Source organism: Nothobranchius furzeri, chromosome 13, assembly GCF_043380555.1.
Source record: "Nothobranchius furzeri strain GRZ-AD chromosome 13, NfurGRZ-RIMD1, whole genome shotgun sequence".
NCBI classification, from domain to species: Eukaryota; Metazoa; Chordata; class Actinopteri; order Cyprinodontiformes; family Nothobranchiidae; genus Nothobranchius; species Nothobranchius furzeri.
Window position 1 is genome coordinate 63,981,451 of NC_091753.1, and position 16,822 is coordinate 63,998,272.

Here is a 16,822-nt window from a genome sequence, read left to right on the forward strand (position 1 = left end):
TGAGTGTTTACCACAAAGTAGGCCGGTAGTCGAATGTTTTTTGGGACGGTAGACAGCTGATCAGACGCGTACACGCCACCAAAATAATCTCCCAGCAGGTTCGATAATATGCCGTCCAATTCGTGATTATCCATTAATAATAATCCACCAATACCTCTCTCTTTGAGTTTATCTCCAGAATGGAGTCGTAACACGCATACACAATGAGTGTAGCCGTGGCTCTCAGAGGTTCTCCAAAGCGCATCTCCATCCTCAGGTTGCCGGTGGAAACGGTTGAAAGCGCCTCCGAGTCATCCGCTGTGTTCAGATTAAAGGCAAAGAGTGTATACCCCTGTTGATATTCCAACCTATTAATCGATAGAGGTAAATCTTTCAATTGTCTTGAAGTGGCTGTAAACAGATTATAAAATTCTCTGACCGATGTTCCCTGGTAAAAAGTAGGTTGGAAGGCTTTCGATGGAATCTGTTTTCCGTCTCTGGACAACGCCAGATATTCCACATTCATGTGGCGAAAATTAAAAGGCGAAAGATCTCGACGTCCTGTGTAAGCTTCGTGATCCACTAATCCTAAGACGATATATTTAGGAATGGCGCCGAGAAAGAGGTTCTCCAGATTACATATCCTCGAATTTTGTGGAATGGAATAAGTTTTGACGGTCACGCGTGAGAGCGGGTACATGGCGTTTGCTTTTAGTAAAGCAGACTCGTGACCCAAACGTACGGCGGGTGAAATATTAACTTTCTTCACAAAAAGCGATGCACCCAGCAGTTTCAGCTTGTAGGTGGAATCACGCGCCCCCATCAGGCAAAAAGCATCACACGCGCGTGTCAGTTTAATTCTGAGATCGACGGAATTTAAAAGAAGTCTTTCACAGAAAAATATATCAGAATGCAGGGGTCCTATCAGATCCACTTCTCTGGAGTTTTCTGTAAAAGTCGCTCGTTGATTAAGGCCTAAATTGCGTCCGTTAATTACAACGGTGGAATCGTGCGCGCCTGCGGTGTCTTTGAAGAACAATCCCGCGCTGAATTGGGAATTCAAACTCGCTTCAGAAAAGTTCAGCAGGGTTTCGATGATCGCTCTGTAGGGGTGCGTGGCGCTGGACTGTGAAATCAGACGATCGCCGAGAACCACGTCACATTGTGAGAAAATCGTGTTTAACGGGTAATTAATCAGACCGGTGGCAGCACCATCATCTAGCGGGCTGCCGTCATCGTTTGTAATTTTCACCCGCAAAAATAGAAGAGTGTCGTTTAAATCCAAATATTTTTCTCCATCTCCGGGGACAAAAAATTCTACAGGCCCGCCGTCCGTCAGGGCCGCTATGGGTAAAATTTCGCTGTAGATCTTATCTTCGATAGACAACTGAGTCATGGGTACGGTGAAGAGATCCAGTTCACTCAGCGTACATTCTGACGATTTGCTGTGGAGCAGTGACATGATTAAAAAATATCAGAGCCCGTCTGGCGAGACTTCTTCCTCTTTTGCTTGCGTTTTGTAACTGGAGGTTTGATGCGTCGGTCGCTTCGTGATGTAGATGTCTTTAAACGCCTGCCGGGGGGTCTTTTGCGAACACGCCTCGACAGAACCATGAGGCCTGACCCCTCTTGGGCATTAGGGTCATTGATTTTACCGACGGCTCTCGTCAACACATCTGACATGATTCCTGTAGCGGCCTTTTTGAGATGCGGTTTAGCCAGAGCAAATCCTTTTTTAACAAAAGGTGATATGAATCGAAACAGTCTTGAAAATATCGATCCAAAGCCACGTCCGTACATATAAGGAACACCGCTAAAACCTGGTAAACCATGACCGGCCTGAGTGACGTAATAATTGATAAAACGGTTGGGATCGTTTCTCTGCAGGTGATAAATCATGTCTGCAAGACGTACGAGTGTAACTGACTCTCTCGCCCTGTTTCACGAGCGTTATATTATTGTATTTCTCTGATGTGCGGGCCTGAAATGAAGCCTCACCGTTGTTTTTCCGTATAAGAAGTGAATCGGCTCATTCTGATCAGATTTTATTTCGATATGAATGCTTTCTATATGATTCGTAGAAACGCTGATGTAATCCACAGGATTAAACACATGAGTGACCGTGTGACCGAAGGTCCCTTCAACTTTCACCGTACGTAATAAAGGCGCAAAGACGTCCCCGACCAACTGCTCGGTCACGACATCCGTGTAGCAGTAAAATTGATATAGACCGCCTGTTAAATCGGGTGGGTGAGGCGCCGATTTGATAGGTTCATCGAAGCCTGAAGTACCTTCAGGCGTCAACCACTCACCCGCGTTGAAACCTAACAGATAGGCCAGAGGCGCTAAAAATCTAAATTCTATTTCATCACCGATCTGATATTTGAGAATGGGGTCGGGGAATCTGTGAATGAGATAGAAATCAGGATCAATCTTTCTCATAGCAGTCTCACATTCCATTCTAAGTGTTTGGATAGCTTTATAATATCCGGGAGTAATCGGAGCTCTGTTGATTTTCTTAGGTTCTTTCACTCGTCGCCATTCAACAAACGCACGATCGTTCGGTAAATTAAACCACGAGTGTACGTAAGTGATTTCAGACAGTCCCACTTGCCACCTGCCATTGAGATTGATGTGACGGGCTAGATCGGTTCTGTAACTGGCAATCGTGTTATTTTTAAACACCTCGTTACTGGCGTTAGAGGGCAATGTGATATAAAAACCCTCCTCTTGTCTCAGATCCATTTTTTTTATTGTATCTGTTTTTTAAACGTCGTGCAGGTCTGAGGCTTTAATCCAACTGGAAAATTTTTGAGGCCATCCAAGCCATTTAACAAACACTTGCTTCTGGCCTCTGTAAGTTCTGCGCTTTAAAATTTTTTCAACGTGGAAGGATCGTTCGGTCGATAAGTTTACTTTCTGCAATTCGGGTTCATAAAATGACCCTTCAATTTTTTCCCCATCAAAATCTTTGAGTTTATAAACCGGCGGTGCTCGATGAAGACACTGGTCTACTGTGAACAGCTCGTGCGTGAAACTCTGCTCATATTTTTTATCAAAAACACCTCTGAGTTTGGAAATTCTCACAACGTCACCCCTGTTAAACTTCATTTTCTTTGCAGGCTTCGGTGCGGTGGTCCCGTAAAGGTTGCGAAACACTTGCCATTGATTTTCCGTGTTAACTTCAAAGGGGGCCATTTTGATAGAAGTGTGGTAGCTATGATTATAACCTTTCACCAAATCTTGAATTACATCTATGTAGCGATGGGTGTTTTTGGCTGTGAAATATCTCCACATTCTACCTTTTAGAGTCCTGTTAAATCTCTCCACAACGCTGGCCTTTACGCTGCTGGCTGTGGCAAAATGTACAATTTCATGTTTCTTCATGAGGGCTTCAAATTTCTTATTAAAAAATTCTTTACCGGAATCCGTTTGCAATTTTTTAGGGACACCGCTGTCTTTCAAAACTGAAGCAAAAGCTTCTGTAACATCTTTCCCCGATTTGTTTTTCAGGGCTCGTACATAGGCTTTCTTTGAAAATACATCTATGACGGTTAATAGGTAATTGAAGCCGTCGTTTGATTTTGACAAGGCCTGCATGTCGCATAAGTCAGCTTGAAACTGTTTTAGCGGCCCTGAGACAAAAACCTTATTTCTCGGAAAATGAACTCTTGCAGGTTTGTGAAGTGTATAGGCGTCTTGTTCTGAGAGAAAATCGCGAGCCTTATCCGATGAAACTTTCTCCCCAATATCTTGTTGTAAACCGGTTCTAAACCTTTCCACACCACCGTAACTACCCTGATGTTCTGGTGTAAAATAAACCTTTTTCATCACCTCCTCCATCTCTGATGAATGGTTGGCAAAAATGATGCACATTTGTTTTCATTAGTTCTTTTTATTTCATAAATTGTACACACAATCTAATCATACTGTAAAAAACAGCAGTCATCAAATATAATCACACAGTCTAATCATACTGTAAAAAACAGCAGTCGTCAAATATAATGAATAAAATCATACCGTAAAAAACAGCCGTCAAATATAATCTAAACACTAGTCAGAACTAAAAACAGTCGTCAAATATAATGAATAAAATCACACAGTCTAATCAGAACTAAAATCTAATGACGCTACCGTCAGAGCTAAAATCTAATCATACTGTCGTCAAATATAATAATAAAGTTGTAGAAGAGCCCCTCCGCAGCTCGCTCACTCCATCACCACCCCGGACAGCGCGTCCAGGTCAGCTTTGGACAGGCGATCGTACACCGGAAAAATGTCTTTGTGAATGGGCATCACAGCCCTGAATCCGTGCAGCTGCGTCACAGCCATGGTGAACAGAATCTCAGTGTCCAGAGGCTGGAAGCCGTGCAGACTGAGAAAACTTTGAAGAGCCGGAATCAGTTTAGGTGTTAAAACCCTGCGAATAATGTCTGTAAAGTGAAAATCGTAAAATAATTCATTTTCAGCTACGTAAAGACATTCGTGTTGCCGTTGACTGGGGTGATCGATCTTGCATCCGTGGCAGATGGTTGGTAAGTGAGCTTTGATCGCCATGTTGACCAAGTGAAGAAGACCCATTTTCACACGGTCTACTTTGTCTTCTGAAAACACCCAGTCAGGCAGACGGTGAGGCTCCTCATCGGTGCTCTGGATGTCGAGGGGTTGCACATCCTCCTCCTCCTCATGACCTGGCGGCGGCTCAGGGTTTGATGTCACCAAAGGTGGATCAGCCCCATCGACCCAGGGCCTGAATGGTACGTTCTCCGGAACCTCCATGATGGTGGGGAGTCGTGGTAGGTTATCCTCTGGAAAACACGATGGGGCCGATGCGGGCCTCGGACTGCCGTTGTATCTCGGCGGTGGTGGTGATGGTAGCGATCTGGACCTCGGACTGGTGTTGTATCTCGGTGGTGATGAATCCGTTAGTACCCAGCTCGGTGGTGGGCTCCAAAGGTCTTTAAGGGTCGTCTGATTGTAGAACCCCGTCATGCTGATGCTTAGATCGTCTGGATGAAATGGTTTCTAACTGTAAGCTCTTTATAACTAGTGCTGGATGGGGGGGCGTGGTATGATGATGCAACCTCCTCCTCCTCCTCCTAAGGCAGGTCTTAGAACTCCAGCTTTTTTCGCACTGTCAGAATGTCGTTCCAACAGCGGCTGGTACGAAAAAATGAAGTAATACGATCCTCCACTTCATTTATTTTTTCACACCAGGCTTCGAAAGGTACAACCTGTAGAAGGCGGTAAATTCCGCATACAGAATGCACATTCTCCAGCACAAAAAAGAGCTCAAATCCTCTCACACGGACCGAGGCCTTGAACATCCACTCTCCATCAGCATCCTCTTCCCCCTCCCATGAAGCGCTGAATGCTGTCACAGCGTTCTGGATTTCATCCAACGTTGGAAGAGCTTGCGGCCCGCTGCGATTGACTGGCGGACGAGGTCTCTCAGGATCATCTCTGTGCACCTTGCGTGGAACAGCCAGCCTGAGCACAGCCCAATCGTTGTAGGAGAGAACCGCTGGTGAGTTTGATAAATAGGATTTAAGAGGTTCGCCCTCAGCCACATCTTGGATTAAACACAGTTCCTTAGTGTCGTAGCTGAACCGGTATCCAAAACTACCGCTATAGCCATAAGGTTCCAACTGCCATATTTGCTCCAAGATCTCTTTACCGCCGAAAGGAGGAACCTGCACTCTGCAGATGTAAAATGTAGATTTGCGGGGGGCACCAATTCCAGCCGGCATCTGATGTATAGCGATGGATTTTTCACAAAGCATGGTTTTTGACAGCGGTATATCCACGCTCTCTTCTTTCACTTTTTGAGTTGAAGTTGAAGCGTCTGATGTAGTAGACACTTCTTCAGCGCGGCCTGGTGCTTCATTCAGCTCCTCGTGGTTCATCATTTTTTCTTAGAGCTCGGCTTTTCACCATTCGGACAGATCTGAGCTTTTAAAGAGTTAAACACAATAGGATTACACTCAGAAGGGAGGGGCTGTGGGAACCGATGGGCTATCACAAAAAAGAAACCACACACCATTACACACATTAGCCTATGACGTGGGATATCATGGACGCTCAACAATACGCCATTGATGATGCGGCGTGGGGGGTCTAGACCATCTGGACACGTTCAACAATACGCCATTGATGATGCGGCGTGGGGGGTCTAAGCCATCTGGACGCTCAACAATACACATGTCCATTTGATTAATGATACGGAAGGGGGGGCAAAGATTGAACAATACACCTGTCCATTTGATTAATGATAGGAAGGGGGGGCAAGGTCAAGGGTCAAATGAACAATAGGAATGAAAGGTCAAAGAACAATAGACCTGTCAAAAAGTTTGACGAAAGGTGTCTTATAATCCTCTCTAAAGCGGTTAGCTAACGCTTCACAATGCAACTAATTTCATCAATTTACCGGAGAAAATCCTTCAGAAACACCGAAAATGAACTGCGGTCAATACAACAGCGGGGGCTGTTTGGAACTATTCAAAGCTACATGAACCACGTCACTCCCGCATTCCATTCTTTCCATGTCCATTCTAATGCAACCGTATGAAGCTGGGCCCTCTTCGGGTATCATGCTCTGAGCGCCCAGATCTATTGATGACTAACTACCGCCTGTTCACGCTAAAGATTTGTGTTAATATTGACCCCGCAATGGCGTGTACTCATGAAATGATGACGGGTAGACAGATGACCCTGCCGCTTCACCTGCTGTATCAGTCAGTCCAGCCCAGTGCCGCTCCGGCTTACACCAGTGAGCAGTATTTGCAGGACCTGAAGAACCATCTGCCTGCAGCGTTTTCTTTTGCACAGACACATCTGGAGAAATCAGCTGTGGGCAGGAAGGCTTATTATGATCAGAAGGTCTCACATTCTGAACTCTACGCAGGTGATGAGGCCTGGTTCTACATCTTTGCTCCTAATTCCGGTCACACAAAAGTCACCTCTGGGAAACTGGCTAAGAAACTTTTGCTGAAGTGGTCAGGTCCATACCTGATAACTGAGAAACTCTCTCCGGTCGTGTATCAGATCAAGATCACCAAAGGAAACAAAGATCCCATCTATAAGTGGGTCCACAGGAACCACAGGAACCACACAAGGGTTCCACTCATTTGGATGATGTTATAACTCATAAATAGCCCAACTCGAATCAAACCACAGGGGGGGGGGGGGGGGGGGGGGGTTCCGTCCGCTCTGGCTCGGTTCTCTGATTTAAGTCACACAAGTTCTGTTGTGTGTGTGTGCGTGCGTGTGTGTGTGTGTGTGTGTGTGTGTGTGTGTGTGCGTGTGTGTGTGCGTGTGTGTGTGTGTGTGTGTGTGTGTGTGTGTGTGTGTGTGTGTGTGTGTGGATAGAGTTCATGTGTAAACATAACATACAGACTTGGCTGACTCTGTTGTGGTCATGCTGGGTTTCTATGGTTATATGACTGAGTTTATAACAGTTAACAGTGGGTAACTCCATTAACTGTTATGTTTGATCCAAATTCCATTTTCTTTTACTTTTCTATTCCTGGTGATTTTGATGATTTTTGCAATTTTCATACATTTTGTGACTGATTTTATTTCTTTTTATGCTTCAGTTTTATCTGCTAATCTCTGATTCCTACTGTGGTACATTCACATATAGGTTTGATTACTGACAACACTGATTTACGTTCTACTGTTTCTTCTTCTTTGTATTATTACTCCTTTTGAAGATATATTCAGTAGTAATAGTAGTAGTAGTTTACTGCATCCATTTCTTTCACCTGGACTCTGTTCACATAATCTGCTTCACATAGCACATATAGGTACATATAGAGCTAGGTTTCTTTTTATTTGTTATTCTACATCAGATGCCATCTATGTGTGTCTACATTCAAGTGCCCTGTGTGTGTGCTCTGCTCCTCTCCTGGGTTCGCCAGTGGTCCTCGCTCCCTGGGAGAACCTCTTTGCTTCATCGCCTGATTCTGCTGCCTGCTGCTTGGGGTTCCAGTTCCTTTGGGTCTGGACGTCCTTTGGTTCCTACCATGGCTGCTGGAGTTCTACAGTTCGCCTGCAATCTGGTCCGGTCCCTGCTCGTCTGTTTCTTACCTAAGGATTACGCTAAGTGGAATTGTTATTGCCTGTCTGGAATTATTTCTTTAAGTTTGGGAGTACCATTGACTATTCTCCGGTGTGGGGATTTCTTTTCCTCACCTGATGCATCTGCCTGGGAACTAACCTTTCCTTCCTCGACTGAGTCCTTAGGGACTCGTGGTTTCTGCCAGGACCCCGTGTCCTTGAAAATGGGGGATATGTAACATCCAGCAATGATCAGTTTTCACCTACAGATTGACCTACATGCCACCGGTCATCTGCAGACATAAATTCCATTCTCTAAGGTGGATTTTACATCCTAGCTTCCAACAAGCCCAGAAGGTTCTGCAGCTCTGAACACATGATAACGTATTATCGACATCATGTTCCCTCCTGAAGGTTCTTCTCTGCCAAGCCTGTCTGCTTATCTAGGCAGTCCTGCACAGAATAAAGGACTGAACCGTTATAATAGTAAATAATCATATGGCTGAATGAACAATAATGGTTGATGAATAATAATAATGTTTTGATTAATCTGTGCTTAAATGACTGTGGTTGACATGAATATTATGGTATGATCAGTCATTTTAGATTTAACAAGTGAATCATTATCTACACTCATACACAATGTTCATTACATATAAGTTAAAGTAACAGCACCACACATAGATATTTTCTTACCCACAAATCAGAGCATCCTGTATCTGAAAGAAGGCGTGATGTTCTGAGGTTTGTTTGTTAACACCTCTTAACACGGCACGTTCCGTCTGGCCAAGTAAATCCTAATATGAGAATATTAAAACAGGATCACTGGTGAGTGATTCATCATTCCAGCATTCTGTGAGATTCAGCATCCTGTTAGTTGAGCTAACTCTGACTGGCCATCGGAGGATAACTCTCTAGCCACCGCCTCTCTTGACAAGCTTTCGACAAGCTAAAAGCTGCCTACAGCTGACACAGCAAAACGGTTCCTTCAGCTATTCAGAAACAGCTGCTCTAGACGCAAACCAGTTCAGTTCAGTTCAGTTCAGTTTATTTCAAACATATACATTCCCCAACATTTCATAAAATCATTCCATGCAGTTGTTTGAAAAGGAGTAGGGAGAAGTGTATACTTATTTAGCCCTACCCCCTCAGGTTTACAACCTCATCATCAAAATTTAAACAACAAAACAATTACAATGCCTTCAAAAAAAAAAACACACAAAACAAAAAAAAAAAAAACAATAATAATAAAAAAACAAATTTCTCAGGTTCAACTAGAACTATAATTAGATTTTCTAATTTGTAGAAGCGATTAAACATCAGTTTGCATGCCGTCCTGGGTTAATTGCATTTTCTTCATTCTTATACTTATTTAACATTTCCTTTTTGAGTTTTATTTTGAACTGGTTTATATTACTACTGACCTTTATTTCTTCTGTTAACTCATTCCAGAATTTAACGCCCGCTATTGAGATAGACATCCTTTTCAATGTTGTTCTTACTCTTTGTACTTTTAAACTCCACTTCCCTCTAAAATTATACCTCCCTTCTCTTTCTAAGAACCGTTTACTTATTTCAATTGGGAGCATCCCTTTCCTAGCCTTATATATTATTTGCGCTGTTTTAAACTTGACCAGGTCCTGGAATTTTAAAGCTTGCGTCTTAATAAAGAGTGTGTTTGTGTGAGCCCTATTCCCCTCCTGATTTATTAGTGTAACAGCCCTTTTCTGCATTATGATTATGGTCTGAATGTTACTTTTGTATGTGTTTCCCCAAACCTCTACACAATAACTCATGTATGGTAATAGTAAAGCACAATATAACATATATAATGTTTTCCTATCCAGAAAATGTTTTACTTTCCCCAAGACAGCAACGCCCCGTGCTAACTTTCCCCTCACATAAGTGATGTGTGATTTCCAACAGGCCTTATGATCAATGATCACACCAAGAAATGTTATGGTATTAACCCTTTCTAGATATACATTATCAACACAAATTTCAATGTAAATATTTTTCTTATGGTTTCCGAATAACATAAATTTTGTTTTATTTAAATTTAAGGACAATTTGTTTCTATCAAACCACGTCTTTAATATCTTTAACTCCTGTGTGATCACCTCCACAACCTGTTGAAACTCCCCACTTGAACAAAGTATATTGGCATCATCTGCAAAAATTACAAACTTTAGGATCTTCAATACTTTACAAATATCATTTATATACATTATAAACAATTTTTGTCCCAATACTGATCCTTGAGGTACTCCACACTCTATATCCATCAATTTAGATTTAAACTCATTTATTTGTACATATTGCTGTCGATTCATCACATAGCTTTTTATCCAATCCAATACCACACCCCTAAACCCATATTTCTCCAGTTTGATTATTAAAATTTTGTGGTCAACAGTATCAAATACTTTTTTTAGATCTAGAAAAACTCCAAGTGCATACTTCTTGTTATCCATACATTCCGTTATTTCTTCCATTAAATCCATCAATGCCAAAACTGTTGATCTGTTATTTCTAAACCCATACTGGCAATTTGCCAACAGATCATGTTTTTCCACAAAGTTATTAAGTCTTTTTAGAAATAGTTTTTCCAGTATCTTAGAAAACTGGCAGAGTACCGACACTGGTCTATAATTTGTAAAACAATGCTTTCACCTGATTTATAAATGGGGATAATTTTTGCTACTTTCATTTTTTGTGGAAAAACCCCTTCCTGGAAAGACAAATTAAAAATATTTTGTAGCGGTTTTTCAATACCATCAATTACTCTCTTTACTGTTACCATATCAATATCATGGAAGTCAGTACTTGTTTTGTTCTTAAGTCCACTGACAATATCATATATCTCCTTCTCTTCCACTGCTCTTAAAAACATTGAACTTGGATTCCTTTCAATGTTTCCTCCAGTCTCCCTTTCTGTCATATCAACCTTTATTTCCGCAGCTAGTTTTGGCCCTATATGTACAAAAAAATCATTAAATCCATCTACTACTTCGTTCATTTTACTAATAGTATTTGTCCCTTCCATAAAATACCCAGGGTAGTCATTAGTCCTTGGTGCATTTTTTATCATACTATTTAATACATTCCATATCCCTTTCATGCTATCTTTATCATCTTCTAACTTTTTGATGAAGTATTCTTTTTTACAAGTTCTCATTATGTTAATTAATTTATTTTTATACTTTTTATATTTCATTTCGGATTCTGTAGTTCTCTTTTTAATGAATTCTCTATATAAGGTGTTCTTTTTTTTTAGAGGCATTTTGCAGTCCCTTCGTCATCCATGGCCTTCCTGTATATTTGTCTTTCCTGTTGACTTCAATAAGTAGGCTATTTTTCTCTAATAAGGCCATGAATATACTTAAGAATGCCTCATAGGCTTTATTGACATCCTTATGTTTATATACAATAGTCCAATCTTGTTTTATTAACTCATTTTTGAGACACTGCATTGACTTTTCTGTTCTAATTGTTTTATATATCATCTTGCATACATTTCTATGAACTTTATAGCAACAGTCATAAGTTACAAAAACTGGAACCAGTTCCAACCTGTTGTGCCCGGCGACATCTCTGGACTGGAGCGTCGGTGGTGCGGTTAATCTACTCATCCTCGGTGCCCAGAGGTCATCTGACCACCCTGTCCTCTGGATCCACAAAGAGGGTCTCCAAAAAGGGCGAGGTAGACACACATGATTGCGTCTGATGCCGTTTTGAGAAGAACCAACTTCATAGTTTAATGCAAACCAAATTCTTTTTCACACCCAGAACTCAGTTCTTCTAGATACAAGGTTCTAATAAACACACACCATTCAATCACCATACATCACATCCCATCCACTTAGATTCATCCATCACAGTAGCCTTGGTTAACTTGTCATGTTTTTAATTGTGTAGAAAATAAATGTCTTATCTTTATAAACCTGACTCTGTCTGAATTGAGACGAAGTGTGTTTGATCCCTGAAAAAGCAAAGAATCCTAAAATCTTCTGATGAAACATCCAAAGACCAAGCAGAGTGATGCTCTATATTTAAATAGAATATCACAGCTTATTGATCATAAGTAAAGGTCATATATTAAGCTTAAAAGCAACATACTTACCCTCCTACAAGTCTATTGGAGTGTCGTAACTCTCTCTCTCTGTAGCTCTGGGTAAAACCAACTGAGTCCTAGAGTTTATTACTAAACTCCATAGGCGAAAATCACGGGGGGACATGTCCCCCTCTGGCATAAAATCCCCCCTCCTAATAATTAGCATATAAACATATTTAACAGTTAAATAGTATTGTCCAATGAAAGCAGGGCACAACCGCTAAACAATGTGCTTTTTTCATTCAAAGATTATGACTCCCCCTCCACTAATCCTCACATTGGTACAGTCAACAAATTGCTCTGAACTGGCAGACTGTAGCTGCTGCGATGCTCACGTTGTTTTCAGGACACCACCTAGACAGCCAACGGTTGAAGGACAGCATGCGGCTAAACATGTCGTCACTGGTCCGATCGGGCAGGGGGCCAGAGAAAATTACGGAGTCCGACATTGTTTTGGCAAACTTACACACCGAAGCAACATTAATTTTAGTGACCTCCGATTGGCGTAACCGGGTGTCGTTACCGCCAGCGTGAATAACAATCTTACTGTATTTACGCTTATCCTTAGCCAGCAGTTTCAGGTAAGATTTAATGTCGCCCGCTCTGGCCCCAGGTAAACATTTAACTATGGTTGCTGGAGCCTCTAATGCCACGTTTCTGACCACAGAGCTGCCAATGATCAGAGTCGGCTTGTCAGTGGGTGCGTCCCCGCCGGCCTGAGGTCCCGGCTGCTCGGGTTCTACTGGAGGACCGCTACGGGATGGTTCTGATCTAGTTAGCCCTGCGCTAGCTAAGTAGCTAGGGCTATCTAATTAGCTACGGCTGTCTACGGGCTTTTCAACTGCGCGGAGCCGGGACTCCAATTCCGACACCCTCGCCTCCAAAGCTACAAAAATGCTACATTTATTACACGTACCATTATCGCTAAAGGAGGCAGAGGAGTAACTAAACATCTGACACAGAGAGCAAGAGATAGGAGACATAAGTAGCCATAGCCGTGCTGAGGCTAAGCTAACTGGACGAGCAAACTGTTCAACACCAAATAAACTGGGTGCAAACTCAAATGTAGTTTCAGGCATCTTATCATTTCTGATAAACCATGGCACATATCCTACTTGACCTTTGACCCCTCCAGCTGTCACACTTTGATATTGTGGTAGTAAAACCATATCACCACAGCAGACATTTTAGGCTCATGAAAGAGATCAGAGCTCAAACTTTACTCACGCTAGATTTGTGTTGAAGTGTCTGAGATAAGAACAGAGGGAGATGATGCATCAGCTGCCAGCTCCAGCCACCTCTGATCTGATAAAGCGTGCCTGCTGCTGACAGTCCGACCTTGATAACAACCAAGTAAGGAGGTTATGTTAATAAGCTCTGAGATACAAAGCACACAATTGTGTCATAAATATTTCATAAGGACTTGCTCACAATGTGAAGCTGATGAAGCTCCAGCTCCAGACTAAAGCACAGGAAATGATTCTGAATGAAGAATAAGTCAAACTTGCATCAACAGTTCTGTGACAACCTGGAGCTTCTTCAGCCGCTCCAAGTAGATCCAAGCTCTTGTTTCATTTTTACCAAAACCACCCTGATGACCCCTGTGGGTAAATCTCCTCTGGACTGATGAGACCAGAGCAGAACATCTGGAAGGTGTGCATCCCGGTCCATCTGGAGGAACCATTTGTAAACTACATTTTGTTATTTACTCAGATTTTCTTTAAAACTGAAATTCACTCAATCTGAATCATTAAAGTAACAAAAAAGAAGAAATCTGTAAAAAGTAAATAATCTTTCACATCACTTTAACAGAAATTTCACTTTCTAAAAACAAAACAAGCCCATTAAAGTGCTTGAGACAAAGCTTCTGCTGGTCTGTGAGCATCTCTGCTGGGCTTGTCTCCACCTTCCCTCCATCCCAGCCCATTACACGGAGTAACCGGAGGAGCTGGCCTGATGGGAGCAAATGGACATTCAAATCACCGTTGGAGAATCTCAAAGAGCATTATCCTAATGCAGAGGCCAGAGGGACGTGTGAAAGAACAGCTGAGGGTCGTTTTTCTGGACCTGCTGTCGTTTATGCAGTTTTCACAAAGCACCGAGAAAAAGATGAACTAGATATCACATCCACACAAACCCTGGAGGGATTATCAGGTGAACCCTGTCCTGACACGAGCACACACACACACACACACACATGCACGCTCACACGTAGTATATATATGAAGGGTTGGGCCTTGAGCGCTCTCCTTTCCTCAGAAAACATCCGAGCCGCTGCCTCCTCTCACACTCTGGAGAAAATGCCTGCAGACTACAACGGACGCTGGGAGATGGTCAGCAATGAGAATTTTGAGGAAGTCATGAAGGCGCTTGGTGAGTTTCTTCCTACTGTAAGAGATGTAACATCACTCAAAAGGAAAGAGGGGGGCAGGTGGTGCAGGAGGGACTTCTAAAGTGCTGCTGATAAGGAGGAAGCTCTTGAGAGGAAAATCTGTGTGACAGACAGGAAGATAAAGATGGAAGGAAAAAAGGGAGCCGCCTGTCGCAGCTTCATTTCTTCACCAAACTGCCGTCAGGAGAAGCTCACCTGCCGTCTGTCGTTGTGCCAAATACGTATTGATTCAGTCCTTTCTGCATTTTCATCCTCGTGATCAGCAGGGATGAAAAACAGAACCTGACCCTGAAACGGGCGTTGGGGTAGCTTCAGTGGTGATCAGGGTCACTTTCAGTATTCACTACTCTATCTGTAATTCATAGAAACGAGCCGAGGTAAGCTCAGCTCACAAGACCACCTGAGGAATCCTCAGCACCTGTGACTCATTTCCATTCAGCCCTTCAGATGGGCTTCGTCTGTCAGGGTGATGCAATCTGAAGTCTCACTTTGGGGGAAATAGGATATGAATATTTAAGGAGCAGGAAGATCTCCATCTGACTTGATAGAAGTTAAATCCAACGGTTCTCTGAGACTTTCACGGTGACCAGTGAGCAGGAAGCTGATTTAAAAACTCCTGGTAGAATTCCACAAATCCATTCATTATTATTATTTATCTTTGACTACAGACATTGATTTTGCCACCAGAAAGATAGCTTCCCACCTGCATCAGACCAAAGTCATCGTCCAGAATGGAGACACATTCGAGACGAAGACTCTGAGCACCTTTAGGAACTACGAAGTCAACTTCACTGTGGGTGTGGAGTTTGAGGAACACACGAAGGGCCTTGACAACCGGAAAGTTATGGTAGTATTCGTTTTTAAAAGTCTAGCAGGAGTTTTCTGAGAGGGTCCTGGTGTGTTTGCAGCGTCTCTGTTGTTTTCTGTCAGACACTGGTCACCTGGGATGGGGACAAGCTGGTGTGCATCCAGAAGGGGGAGAAAGAAAACCGTGGCTGGAAACAATGGCTCGAGGGAGACCTGCTGCACCTGGTGAGGACAGCATCACGCCTCACATTTTCACACTAGGTTTACCTGCATGTTTACTTCTGTAAATGTGACTTTTCACGCCGTAAACTAGAAGAATGATGAGTTAAGTCGTCAGGCTGAGGAACATCGTGCAGCTTTCTCTTATCTGTTGGCAGTAACAGCCCAGCCTCACACCTGTTGTGTAACTGATAGATAACTAATAGAAAGTGTTGCATCATGTTGCTCCGAGTCTGAAGGTCTCTGCCTCGTCTTTCAGGAAATCACAGTTGCTGGCAAACTCTGTCATCAAGTCTTTAAGAAGGTGCAATAAGAGGAGAGGCGTCGTTCTGCTGCTTTTAAATATGGGAAACTGAAATAAAATGATTTAATACAACCTACTCAAATGTCTTATTGTGTTTTTATTTATATTTCCTGTTACAGATTCTTATTTCTGGGCACTGCATGCATGCCTGCTTCATTAAAGATGCATCAACTAGTCAAACACCGGCAGTAAAACAATAATCATACCTATTACAAAACTATTAGTCATGCTACAGAAACGGGCAGATTTTATACTACATGCGTAGTATATCTGTGCAGTGAATCAAAGGGGTGTTAAATGATGACATAAACCATCTCACTGATATTCATCAGTAGATTCAAACTGTCATCATTCACAAAAGATCAGAAGTCCGTGTACAGTCGTGGCCAAAAGTTTAAGAATGGCACAGATATTAGTTTTCACAAAGTTTGCTGCTAAACTGCTTTTAGATCTTTGTTTCAGGTGTTTCTGTGATGTACTGAAACATGATTACAAGCACTTCATATGTTTCAAAGACTTTCATCAACAGTTACATGACATTTATGCAAGGAGTCAGTATTTGCAGTGTTGGTCCTTCTTTTTTTTAACCATGTCCTGTCTGGCTGGGAAGCAAACAGAATCGATGTCTGAATGCTGGTGACAAGTCTTACAGATTTACTGTCAGGTGGAGCCTTTAATGTCACACCTGATACTTAAAACTTTATTGTTATTTGGATGTTTTTTCTGACCGGACACAGAGGTGGTGGTGTGTGTGTGTGTGTGTGGGGGGGGGGGGGGGGGGTCCACAAACATAAACAATCAACAATGAACAAGAGTCTGCTTCTAGACCTGCAGAAAGAGAAAAACAAACAAAGGAACACACAACTGTAGAGAACTTACAATTTACACTTTATGGAAGATGACCAATAAGATGTGATGATTCCATATAAATAAGAAATGTCGACCTAAT

At 42.4% G+C, this 16,822-nt stretch overlaps 1 protein-coding gene across 1 annotated transcript; it reads left to right on the forward strand.

Moving 5' to 3' along the window:
• The first annotated feature begins 14,366 nt into the window (after positions 1-14,366).
• rbp2a (retinol binding protein 2a, cellular) lies at positions 14,367-15,949 on the forward strand. Its single transcript, XM_015975237.2, has 4 exons — positions 14,367-14,524; positions 15,212-15,390; positions 15,474-15,575; positions 15,829-15,949. The coding sequence occupies exons 1-4, from the start codon at positions 14,374-14,376 to the stop codon at positions 15,880-15,882; spliced, it is 486 nt and encodes a 161-aa protein (XP_015830723.1). The 5' UTR covers positions 14,367-14,373; the 3' UTR covers positions 15,883-15,949.
• Positions 15,950-16,822: the final 873 nt, after the last annotated feature.

Excerpts from the sequence above, each read along its gene's own strand:
- rbp2a (XM_015975237.2), top strand. The coding sequence starts at position 14,374 with ATGAAGGGTTGGGCCTTGAGCGCTCTCCTTTCCTCAGAAAACATCCGA. Across the intron at positions 14,525-15,211 it reads GGAAGTCATGAAGGCGCTTG|ACATTGATTTTGCCACCAGA; the intron begins GTGAGTTTCTTC and ends CTTTGACTACAG. Across the intron at positions 15,576-15,828 it reads AGGGAGACCTGCTGCACCTG|GAAATCACAGTTGCTGGCAA; the intron begins GTGAGGACAGCA and ends CTCGTCTTTCAG.